Source organism: Pan troglodytes, chromosome 3, assembly GCF_028858775.2.
Source record: "Pan troglodytes isolate AG18354 chromosome 3, NHGRI_mPanTro3-v2.0_pri, whole genome shotgun sequence".
NCBI lineage: Eukaryota > Metazoa > Chordata > Mammalia > Primates > Hominidae > Pan > Pan troglodytes.
In genome coordinates this window covers 10487209-10500434 of record NC_072401.2, presented here as the reverse complement: position 1 = coordinate 10500434, position 13226 = coordinate 10487209, and the positions used below count along the sequence as shown (strand labels likewise).

Below are 13226 nucleotides of genomic sequence, written 5' to 3'. Positions count from 1 at the left end.
GACAGTAGCTACACAGGTCTCCTGTTGACCATGGCCAGGGACTGTGTGCATGGAGGACTTGGCAGGGCTTGTCTCCTGTGATCCTTGGATTAGTTTACTATTAGTAGACTTGACTTGGTATAAGCATCATCTTTTATGTGGGCCAAATTTGGTCTCTGCTTCCACCTTGTCACCATCCCCCCATTCTCCCCAACCCTGACAGCCCAGCAGCCAGCAGCTCTTTGTAAAGAGCTCCCCTGATCATCCTCCAACCCCCTTGCCCAAATATAGAAACCATCTAGATTTCCCATGGCTCTTAGGCTGCAGTCCCACATCCCTAACCACGTCACAAGACAGGCCTTGACAACCCCACCACACCAGTCCCTGAAACCCTCACACACAAGCTCTTTCCAGCCCTGGCCCTTGCTGCTCCTTCTGCCTGGACCCCCACCCAACCCACAACCCCACATCTACAGATGTTCAGTTAATTCCCACTCCTCCCATCACATCAGAATTTCCTGATATTGCCTCTCTCATCACCTTACACTGCTTTCTGGAGTTTGCTATAATGGTATCTGAACGTCAATTTAAGTGTGTTGGTTAATTAGTCTGATGCCCCACTTGGTGTGAGGAGCTGGAGATGGGACTTTTCCCACCTTGTTGGCTCTGGGTCCATAATGCCTAGAATAGGGTGGGCCTGACACAAGGTAGGTGCTCAATATACACCATCGGATGAATAAGTGAACGCATGAATGAGTGAAGCTAAAACAAACACGCTGCCTCCTTTCCAGCGCCCTGTTTTGCCTCTGTCAGAGCACAGATAACAATATGCAGGAATGTTCTTTTTATGCCTGTGACCTCTTGGTGACCCTCATTCCCAGTGCATTCCCAGGGGACAGTGGCTAAATCTTAATCAGCACAGTATTTACAGTGCTCGGGATCAAGAATGGGGTCAGTCTCAGGACATGGGACATCCTTCTCCAGCTCTGCTAACTGGCTGCTGCACTCAGTCTCGGTTTCCTGATTTCCACAAGGCAGGAGTTCTGCAACGGAGTCCTCCGGCCCCTTCCTGGCTAGGACTAACTTTCCAGAATTTCATAAGCAGAAACATTCACTCTTTTTGTTCAAAAATGAAATAGATTTGGGGGATCCCCTCTAGCATCCTACTGTGCCCATTAAGACGACGCTTTGGAAGCCATCAAAGACTCATCTTCTGACTACAGAGCTGTCTTGGGCTGCCCAGGAGCAGAGAGGCCTCCTTACCCACGTGGGAGAACACACAATGCATCTCATTGATCTAAAGCTGGTCTGGGAATTGCAAGCTAATTCAATTGGATCCGTAAATAATGCAGCCTGTTTTCAAACTGTGTGGCACGTTCATGCAATTAGGCTTTGCTGGGAATGAAAGGTCATGGGCCAGCCTGTTGGCCATGCAAACAATTGAATAATGAAAACTCTGATCATTACAGTGCTGATTATTAAAGCTGGACCTCTCTTATATGAGTAAAACTCTATCCTTTTGTGTCTCATGTTGGAAGAAATCAAAGGGAGGAAATGGCATGGGTGACAGTGCTAAATCTGGACTGTCTGCAGAGTGACGTGCTCATCTGAGCATTCCTGGTCCCTGGTGCCAGTCCTTTGGAAGGCCTCTGCTTAGCTGATATTACAAACCAGTAACACAAATGGAATCCCAACTCCTCAATCTAAGCCCCCTGAAAGGCAGGGCCACTCACTTTTCTGCTCCTGACATGACAGAAAGCAGAGGCGTGCAGCTGGGGTTGAGTTCTCTGCAGCTAACTTCTTAGTTTTAGAAGACTCAGCTTTGGGAGCCCCTAAGCCCCAGTTTCCAGGTCTATGAAATGGGGCTGATCATGACCTCTGCTGAGGGCTGCTGCTAGGCGCCATGCCATCACACATGCAAAGCGGCTTGGTGGGGTCTACTACATAAGAGGGGCTCGATAAGAAGAATCCTGTCATTTCCTAGATTTGGACCAGAAAGATGGGAAAGGCCTTTTAGCATCTAGTTTAGAGTTTCTCAAAACACGAAAGCCAGGATGACTTTTGGTTGGTTGTGGATGAGCACGTTTTTGTTTTTGTATTTAGAGGAGCTTTACGATAGGTTCACAGAAAAATTATGAGGAAGGTACAGAGATTTCCCACCTGCCCCCCCACACCCACACACTTGAATGGCCTATCACCCCCACCCTGAGCAACATCCCCCTAGGATGCTGCATTTATTACAATGTAAAAGGGACCTATATTGACACATCCAAATTACCCAAAGGTCATTTTGTACATTAGGGTTCACTCTTGGTATTGTACATTCTGTGGGTTTGGACAAAGGCATAATTACTTGTATTTACCATTATAGTATCATACAGAGTATTTTATTTATTTATTTATTTTTGATTGACAAATAATTGTATATATGTATGTGGTACAATGTGATCTTTTGGTATATAGATGCAACATAGAATGATTCCATCAAGCTAACTCGTCCCCTCACCTACTTACCAGTTTTCTGTGGTAAGAACATTTAAAATCTAGTCTTGCAGCAATTTTGAAATATACATTATTATTAACTATGCTCATCATACTGTACAATAGATTAGGAAAACTTATCCTCCTGTCTAATGGAAACTTTATTCCCTTTGATAGACATGAACATGTTTTGGGTATTCATATATATGCATGTGTTTTTATGTATATATTTTACCATTAGATTTCATGCATATCATTACTTAAGATAGTGATTACTTTAAACAGCACCACACCTTGCAACGGTCCAAGGAGCTTTAAAAAAAAAAATTATCTCTGCCAGCCATGGTGGCTCACACCTGTAATCCCAGCACTTTGGGAGGCTGAGGCAGGTAGATCACCTGAGGTCAGGAGTTCCAGACCATCCTGGCCAACATGGCGAAACCCCATCTCTACTAAAAAAAACAAAAACAAAAACAAAAATTAGCCAGGCATGGTGGCGGGTGCCTATAAACCCAGCTACTCGGGAAGCTGAGGCAGCAGAATCGCTTGAACCCGGGAGGCAGAGGTTGCAGTTAGATGAGACTGTGCCATTGCACTCCAGCCTGGGCAACAAGACCAAACTCCATCTCAAATAAAATATAAAATAAAATAAAATAAAATAAAATAAAATAAGATAAAATAAAAATATAAAATAAAATAAAATAAAATAAATAAAATAAAATAAAATATTTAAAAAAATCCTCTTGTCCAATGAGGAGCCTGGCTTTGGGATTTTATACATTGTACATTTATACATTAATGAACAGCCAGGGTAAGAACCCCTGGCTTAGGACATAACCAAGTAAAAGGATAGCTAAGGCTACCTAAAGCATCCCATCATCAAGGTGGCAAGCCGAGGCTAGAGTCTGGGAGGCACTGAGAAGCCAATGGTTTGGTTGGAGACTGTGCATTGGGGATAGGGCAGATTGGTGCTTGGTGAAATTCAGATGCCCTGCCCCATCTCAGATCCATTAAATGAGAATTCCAAGAGCTGAGCCTAGAAAATCTATGTCCTCGTCAGCCAACCTCGTCCTAGTCGTCTGGAAGGCATTCAGGAGCCGCTCATGTTACAAAGGTCAAGGCCACACCCAGTTAAAAACAGAGACACCCTGTGGATCTGTCCAATAGAGGAGACTGGGCAGATGTCAGCCCTCTGAGGATGTCATCAGGCATTTGGACTTGGATGACTGGAAGGGATTGAGCTGAAGCTTCACCCCAGGTCAGTGAGAAGCACAGAGACTGCAGTGCTGGGAGCACCGGGTGTGCTGTGGGGGAAGCTCCGTGATTAGTGCTTCAGACTTTGAAGGCCGGAAGGGATTGGGCTGAAGCTTCACCCCAGGGCGGTGAGGGGCACAGAGGCTGCAACGCTGGGAGTGCTGGGTGTGCTGTGGGGGAAGTTCTGTGATTAGTGCTTGGGAGGCAACGCTTCTCTGAGCCCATCCAGCAGGTTCCCTAGGACAGGAAGGAGGCCAAGGCAGCCCCCTGATCTAATGCCAGGGTAACTTTGGCAGGAATGTTCCCTGGGCAGCATCTTGCAGGAAGGTTCAGTTTAGACAGATTGCAGAATGGTAAGTAACCGCCCCCCTTCCTAGAAGGCACCATGACTTAGGATATTAAAAGTCTACAATTTACAAGTCTCTGCTAGGTGCTGTGTACGATGTCCATGCATTATTATTGGTCTCTATGCAGGGATAATGTCCTTCCCGTGATGCAGGTAGGGAAGCTGAGCTCAGAGAGGTTAACTCAGTCGCCTGAGCTCACACAGCTGGCTGGGGGCAGACCCAGGGTTGGAACCTCAGCCAGTGTGGATGTCAAGGCCTTCTTAAATCAAACGAGGAGCCAGGATGAGGGTCTGAGTCTTAGAACATCCAGCTGCACTTTTCAACCACTGAAATTCTAAGGGGACCTCGAGTGCTGCATTCGCATTTATGGGCTTTTCTCATGAAAAGGGAGTCACATTACTCCCAGTCATTTCTTTACCCAAGTTGTCAAATCCATGTCAGGACTGACCCACCGTGAAATTGTTTGGTCCTGTGGGACCCCCGATCAACCAGATGAGGGAGCTGAGGGCAGAGTGGCCTGGTGTGGCAGCTCGAAGGGGCTGCTTGGGCAGCTGGGTTCCTGGTCAAAGCAGCAGAAACCCTCCTGGAGGGGCCCAGGCAGAAAGGGAATTTAATGGGAGGCTCGTGAGCAAATCAATGGGGAGGCTGCAGATCCAGGCTCTGGAAGTGTGCAGAAAACAGCCTGGAAGAGAGGTGGATTCATGGATACAACAGATGGAAGAAATAAAGCCTGGTGTTCCGTAGATCAGCAGGGTAACTATAGTTATTAATCAACCGTACATTTCAAAATACCTACAAGAGGAGAATTTGAATGCTTCTAGTGTAAAGATAAAGATGTAAGGTGATGGCTGTCCTAATTACCCTGATTTTCATTATACGAATGTATCAACTTGTCACATGTACCTCCCAAATGTGTACATCTAATATGTATCAATAAAAAAAAAAAGCCTGGGTAGGCAGTTCTACCCCCATTACCAAAGGACACTCGGCCCCAATGCTCCAGACTCAGGAGGCTGCCACCACTGCAACAGAAGCTGCCACCACTGTGACAGAAGCTCCATGGCACCACCGCACCACCAAGAGGAGAGGTCAACCTCACTGAAGATGCCGGGAGGTTGTAGGAAATTGACTGTTGGTTCTGGCAAGATGTGGCTTGTTGATGAGCTCATTCAGAGCAATTTTAATGGTGCGGTGCTGAGGGGAGAATGGAAGCTGGGGAAGTGAGTTCTCTTTGGGATCGTTTTGCTGTAACAGGGAGCAGGAAAATGGGGTGGTAAACAGGAGGCGACAGGATCAAAGACACGTTTTTTTCTAAAATGAGGTAAAATCACATAGGGAAAAATTAACCATTTTAAAGTAAACAATTCAGCAGCATTTCCTACATTCACATTGTTGTACAGCCACCAATTTCATCCAGTTCCAAAACATTTCCATCACTCCCAAGGGCAACTGCTGCTTATCTGTGAGGCTGCTGCAGCCACTGCCCCTTCCCCCAGTCCTGGGCCACCGCTGATCTGCCTTCTGTCTCCACGGATTTGCCAATTCTGGACATTTCATATAAATGAAATCATAAAAGATGTGGCTTTTTGTGTCTGGGTTCTTTTTTTTTTGTTGTTTTTTTGAGACAGAGTTTCACTCTGTTGACCAGGCTGGAGTGCAGTGGTGAGATCTCAGCCCACTGCAACCTCTGCCTCCTGGGTTCAAGCAATTCTCCTGCCTCAGCCTCCCGAGTAGCTGGGATTACAGGTGCCTGCTAGCACGTCCGGCTAATTTTTCTATTTTTAGTAGAGACAGGGTTTCACCATGTTGGCCAGGCTGGTCTTGAACTCCCAACCTCAGGTGATCCACCCGCCTCGGCCTCCCCACGTGCTGGGATTACAGGCATGAGCCACCATGCCCGGCCTGTGTCTGGGTTCTTTCACTTGGCAGAATGTTTTCAAGGTGCATTCCTGTTGTAGCCTGTATCAGTGCTTCACTTGTTTATTGCTGAGTAATTTTCCGCTATATGGATAGACCACATTTTGCTTATGCATCCATTCATTGGAGGACACTTGGGCTGTTTCCACCTCTCGGCCATTGGAATATCATTGCTGTGAACATTCGTGCACAAGTTTTTCTTTGAGCAGCTGCTTTCAGTCCTCTTGGGCATCGATGTAGTGGTGGAATTGCTGGGTCATGTGGTGATTTTATGTTTAGAGAAACAAGCAAACTTTTTCCCACAGTAGCTAAACCATTTCACATTTCCACTAGCAAAGACAATCCTATACAAGGGTTCCAATTTCTCCACATACTTGCCAAAAACTTTTAGTTGATTTTTTTAAAAAAAATATGGGTGACACTAGGACATTTTTGTACATAGCCCGGGGAGATCCAACACAGAGAGATAAATTGATGATGCAGAAGAGGAATGGGATCATTGCTGGGGGGAAATTTTTGGAAGGTGAGGGGGACACAAGACCCTCAAAATGGGGGATGCTCCAGAATGAGGTGTCTACTTGGACACTGGACTGCCCAAAGGAAAAAGAAACAGATCTCTGACACCAAGGCTCTGAGGCTTACTCTGGTGAGCTCGTCCCCTCCTAGTAGGGGCTTTCCCATAGAGCAGCATAAATGGAGGATGGGGAGGAGAAAGGTAAGAGCAGAAGACTCTCTTTAAACCTCGACTCTCACCCACAGATGTGGTGCTTTTGGGCAAGTGGTATAACTTCTTGAACCTCAGTATCCTAGGCCATTGAATAGAGATAACAAAGCCTTGGTGGGCTGCTCTAGGATTCAATGAGGCTGTGCACATGTGTCTGGCATTTAGTGGGTGCTTCCTAAATGTAGGTCCCTTCCATCAATTCCTCCTTTAGGCTAGCTTGTGAATTACCAGATAGAAATAATAGCTTTGCCCTTCTTTGTGGCCTTTTTAGTATCTAGGGACAATGTTAGGCACATGGTGCTCCATAAACATTTGAAAATAAATCAATAAACAAAAATTAAAATAATGATAAAGAGATTTCCCAACAATCGCAGCAGCAGCAAATATTACTGAGCACTTGCTGTGTGGCAGGCAATCAAAGGACAGCGTCTCCTTTGATCTGAACAACATGACCTAGAGGTGAATACCCCTTGTCCCCACTTTGCAGGGGAATGACTTGCCTGCTGTGGCATGGCTGGGGAGGGGCAGGCTGGGATTTGGAACCGGATGTCTCACATCAATTCCAGTTAGTCATTATAGTATACTATTGTCAACCTAAATAACAGAGGCTCTGAGAAAAAAATATATGTTTATTTGGAGTTATACCCTTGCAATGAGAATCCACATGCCATAGTACACTATGTGCATATTCAGGGAGGTAAAGGAAGACAAAGGTTTCTTAAAGGGAATAAAATAAGAGGATTACACAATTGTTTTGAAAATAACTTATCGCACCTAAAAAAGATGTCAAGAAAGAGGTTGGTTGACCATGTAAAGAAAGGGTGTGGGCACTAGCTGGATACTTAGGGAAGATTTGAACTTCCTGGAAAAGCAATCCCTTCGCCCACAGGCAGCCTCTACCTCCCTGTGTTTGCCTCTCCTTAAGCACAGCTGACATCACCCTGGGCACAGAAATGTCATCTTTCGAGGCTCAGGTGGTGTCAGATGTTGGAGGTTGGTTGATAAAGACATTTCACATAGATGTCTCCTAGGGCTTGGGTGATCTTTCTGCTCCAGGTCACCCCTTTGTCAACATCAGCACACCAGGGAAACAGAATTAGCCATGACAAGGTTTCCCAACTGCTCTGAATCAGTGCCAAGGAATTGGAGTGAGCTTTTCCAGGTTCCTGAGAGAGTGCTGTCACCCAGGGCCTAAGCTTGTGCCTGAGTTGGCACAACCTCCCTTTCCCACAGTACCCATCTTTCTGTGCTCCTCCCAGAGAACCCCCTGCCCTTCACTTCCCATGCCCTCACCTCCTTCACTGCCCAGGTCCAAAGGAGGCTTTTCAGCCCGTGCCTGGTTGGATCTTGCCCTGGACTGCCCAGCAACACTCCCAGATCCTTCACCTGTTTCCATCCCATCTCCCTGACACTCAGCCCTCCTTTCTCTCAGGCTGCTGCAGAGTGCGAAGAGCTCGTATGTGTGTAGCCCTTTGAGCTAGGGAAAGAGGGCAACAAGGCACTGATATAATTTAACAATGACAGTGACCATGAGCATAGCATTTTCCGAGTGATGGTGATCAGCTATTTTCCCATAGCTGACTTTCCTGCCACATGAACTAAGCAGCAAGCGCCAGCCTCTTGTCCTGCTCATTTGGATGTAGGACTCAATCCACCTACTTCTTGGTTCCTGCTTTACCACTCTTCCATGTCACTTATTTGATCCTCCCCTCAGACCAGGCAGGTGGGCCCTGAGCTGGGCACATCCTCATGTTAAAAAGAACGGATCTCACCCCCAGGGAGGTGAAGCTGAGGTGAATCCATTAGTCAGCAGTGGTTTTGCTGACATGCTTCTGCCTTTGGACTCCCAGTCCAGAATATGCTGATGCACACCTGAGCATGTTTGTAATAAGCTGAACTAGCCATCAATAGTTAGCCATTAATCACTTATCAAGATGGGCATTAGAAAATGTTTACAGTAACAGCTGGATGAAGTTTAATCAATGTTGCTTTCCTTGACAATTTCCCGGATTTACATCTGATTACATTGACAGCCCATCTATATAGGAAACGTATTCCATTTGCTCTTTAGACTAGAACAGGCAAGGGAAACCCCAGGAGACAGGTCAGTCACGCTCACAGACCTGGGTCTGCTTCAAAGAGGATTTCAAGAATTACCGAGATTGTAACAGAACAGCAGGAATGAGAGATTTGAAAACTGAGGGATTTGAAATCAACTTTACAGGATTCTGGTGAAGATTAAGGGGGAATACACACATAAAGTGCTTAGTGTGGTATCTGACAAGTGTTAATCCAGAAAACGAAGTTGATTATGAGTGATTATGGCTACAGTAATTATTCCAGTGTCTGATAATCTGGTAATCACTCTCTCTTTTTTCTTTCTTACTCCACTCCCTTTATTCCTTCCTTTCTCCCTTTACCTCTCTGTCTTTCTTCTCTCCCTTCTTCCTCCTCCTCTCTCTCCTCTCTTCCTCTTTCTTCCTCTCTCTCTCTTCCCTTTTTTCTTCTCTTCCTTCCCTTTCCTTCTTTCTTTTCTCCCTCCCTTCCTCCCGCTTTTCCTCCTCTCCTGCACCTTACTCCCTCTCTCTCTCTCCCCCTACCTTAAAGCTGCTCTATTTTTTACATTCACTTTCAATTTCCTGTTTTGGGATCCACTTTAGTTTCATGCCAAAGTCAGCAGACAACCCTGAAAATTAAGAATAAAGTCACAGCCAAGTGTGAATCGGAGACCTCGGGGCCCTGGGTGTGTTGTGGGGTTCTCTGTACAGAGCTGTTGGCCAGCGACTTGTCAGATGCACACGGCTTTGCCCTGAAGTGCCACATCTTAGAGTGGACAGTGTCCGAGGCAGTGACTGCAGGCACTTCAAGGAAGCGTGATCTCCAGCTCGCATGAACCGGGATTGGGAGAACAAGTCCACATTTGCAGTTTGCCGACATTTGGGTACACTGACGCTCATCAGTGTCTCTTCTTCATCTTGGTCCTTCTACCCAGGCTAGAACTTCTGGCAAGGCTGATGTTGCCTGCAGTCTTGGTCTGAAGGTGGGAAACACAAGCAGAATTTCTGGGTTGCAGTCTTGAGGCCAAATCCTTCCTCTTCAGGGGACCTGAGCTTTTTCTCTTAAGGTCTTTAACTGATTGGGTGAGGCTCACCCACATTATGGAGAGCCATCTGCTTTACTTGACGTCAGCTGATTGCAAACATTAATCATATTGAAAAAAATGCCTTCACAGCAATATCTGGACCATTCTCCAGATGTTTGATCAGACAATTGGGCACCACAGCCTAGCCAACTCAACACATAAAATGAACCATTACAAGTAGGTGCCAGTCAGTGGCAAGGACACAGATGACAGAACAGTCAGCCCATACCTTCTGGTTCCTGCTGGGCTAATTGATATGTTGTGGGATGCACAGGAGGAGGGATTCAGATTTCCAGAAGGGACAAATGGACAGAGGAGGTGAGCCTTGAAGGTGAGACAGAGAAAGGAGCAAAGACATTCCAGCCCAATGGTGCAGCTTATGCAATGGAAGGCAGGCCTGAGAAGCACATGGCTTCCGGAACGTGGAGGTCCAGAGGCTGGTGCACCCCTCACATGCATGCTGAGATATGAGGGGAGGGGCTGGCCCCTCAGTGCAGGGCCTTGAATATCATAGTAAAGTTTGGCCCCAGTGGTTCAGCAACCATCATTCTTGTCAGACCAGCTGAGCCTAAATCAGTAGCTCAGAGCCCATCATACTGTAAGAAATGGATATTCTTCCGGAATTGTATTTTCTGCCCTAGGAAGCAGGACATTCAAGCATTATTTTAACTCTACTTGGCTACCTTAGACTTTAAGGGCTTAAATCTTACATCAATTTGTTTTCTTAATTTAAAGCAATTAAAAAACTTGTTTAGTTATAGAAGTTTTTTTTTTCACTGCAAAATATTAGAAAACTATAGGAAAACAAATAATAAGATAAAAATTGTCTAGAATATCCCATCCAAGCAGTAACTGCTATTAATGGGTTGGTCTGTTTCTTGACAGTCTATTTTCCATGTTCATAAATATGCACCTGTCCTCTGCTCATCTCCATGGCCGGTCTCTGCTGCTCTCCAGTCCTGTGCTGGGCCAGGCCTCTCCATTTCCACTCATCCATGCATAGTCTGTTTGCTCTTCTGAAACTACCTCTTCTCCTAAAATGTGAGCTCCATGAAGGCAGGGCAAGGTGTACCTTCCTCAGAATTGTATCCCCATAGCCTAGAATATGAGGCACTTAATATTTGTTGAATAAATAATTTAACATATAAATATGATGTTTTAGGTTTAAGCAAAGAGACACATGAACATAGTTTAAGTACATATATTCTGTGAATCTATTAGTAATTGCATCTATTTTTAATGTTGAATAATGTTTGTTTATATATCTTTCTTTTTCTTGTCAAGTAAGAATTTATTATGAGCATTTCCCCCTCACATCAAATATTCTCCTATAACATAATTTTTTTTTTTTTTTTTTGAGACAGAGTCTCACCCTGTCACCCAGGCTGGAGTGCAACTGTGCAACTTGGCTCACTGCAACCTCTACCTCCTGGGTTCAAGCGATTTCTCCTGCCTCAGCCTCCTGAGTAGCTGGCATTACAGGTGTGCGCCACCATGCCCAGCTAATTTTTTGTATCTTTAGTAGAGACAGGGTTTCACCATCTTGGCTAGGCTGGTCTTGAACTCCTGACCTTGTGATCTGCCCGCCTCAGCCTCCCAAAGTCCTGGCATTACAGGCGTGAGCTACCGTGCCAAGCCTACAACAATTTTTAAGGACTCCATAAGGTTTCATCATATCGATGGATTGCAATTTATCCACAGTTTTCTGCTAGATATTTTTTATCCTATTATAAATACCATTTTTCTGACATGGAAAATGCTGCAATGAACATCTTGACCTTAACTCATTGTGCACATTCCTGCTTTAGAATGCATTTTTATAAGTGTAGTAGTTGGGCCAAAGGGCAGAAATCTTTTTATGGTTCTAGAAACATATTTCCAAACTCCAGAAAAGCTATGGAATGTTCTACTTCTGCATGCCAGCGATTCAGAGTATGATTTTGGTAACTGTTTCCAATTTGACAGGTGAAATTGGCACTTTGTTTTAATTTGCACTGATTTTATTTTTACATCTTGGAGACAGCTAGCCTAGTGTTTTCAAAATGTGCCTCATCATAAGAATTACCATCTGAATGAAAATATTCCAGAGAGCAGTCTGTATTTAATAATCAACAAGGCAAGTGTGGGAAGCCCTGCACTCAAAAATAGAGAAACTGAGGACAGAGGAGAGCAGGGAGATGCCCAAGCGAGGATGCTGCTGTGTCCTATCCTGGCATCCCAGCCAGAGCTCCTCACAGCAAACCTTTCGAAGACTGCTCCAGGCCACGTCCCCTGACTTGCACATCTGAGAAAGCAGCTGTCTAATGGCTTCTTTCTTTTTCTCTTTCTCAGAAACAATAACAACAAAAGTTCAAAACCTGAAAAGTGAACCATGAAGCTCAGTAAAAAGGACCGAGGAGAAGACGAAGAAATTGATTCAGCGAAAAAGAAATTGGTCAGTCCTTTTTTTTTTCTGTCTCCCTTATATGATTATTCCGGTCACCCAGGGGGTAGTACCCCTTTCCCCTGGGTCAGTGGGAGGCTGTTAAGGTGAAGCTGGGTAGAGAAAAGAGTGAGCAGCAACTGAAAGCCAAGTTCTATGGGAAGGAGCCATGGAGATTGTAGAGTGTCTGGGATGAGGCTCAGAAGAGTGAAATTGACAGTCCTGATCTGCTGGTGACTTTCTGGGCTTGGGGCAAAAGTCTCCATTACAAAGGTCATTTCTCAACAAGGGGACATTGATGTTGACAATGATTATGTCATCATCATTAAAGATACACTAAAACCCACCCCTTAATCCATCACAAAGCTTAGTCGACCTGCCCCTTCCTCCAGGAAGTCCTCAGCTCCTATTAATAGAATGACTTTCTCTCTTCTTGGGACTCATCAGATGCTCTTTTTAAACCTGATTCAAGAACCAACAGCCAGAGAGTGCCTACTCTGTGCTGGACCTTTACATAGGGCTCCCATTTAAAGAGAGACTCTTTACATGGTTCTCTCTGGATCAAACAATGCTGAAGGCATCACTGGCCCTATTTTACAGGCGATGAACTGAGGCTCAGAAAGGGATGAAGCCACTTGTCCAAGGCTATGTGGCTAGTACAGGTTTGAGCCCTTCTTAAACCTTGGATTATCTGTGCCTCATCTCCTGTGATGGGTGTGGAAGCTACTGTGACTCCAGGGAAAATGTATTTGTATTTATAATAAACCTGTATTTGGTAGGACAGAGATCAACACAAGTCCATTTACCAAGTTGTCAAGAAGGTGTGAAATTGGCAAGCTGAACATCATTGTCCCCACAGAGGTGTGAAATGGAGGATAAGGGTGCAGTCACCTGTTTGAGGTTATCCAAGACCCCACGCAAGAATAATGTCAAATAGACAGCAGTTCCCTCTAAGTGGAC

The 13226-nt window shown here is 45.3% G+C and overlaps 1 protein-coding gene across 8 annotated transcripts in view; it reads left to right on the top strand.

Moving 5' to 3' along the window:
- SLC2A9 (solute carrier family 2 member 9) overlaps window positions 1–13226 on the top strand; it is a 279004-nt gene that overhangs the window by 7635 nt on the left and 258143 nt on the right. For all 8 annotated transcript variants that reach the window (XM_063809388.1, XM_063809384.1, XM_063809392.1 and 5 more), the window contains one exon: window positions 12176–12278. In XM_063809388.1, coding sequence (XP_063665458.1) covers window positions 12216–12278 — 63 coding nt within the window. In that variant the 5' untranslated portion in view covers window positions 12176–12215. Of the gene's footprint in view, window positions 1–12175; window positions 12279–13226 lie in introns of those variants that run through there.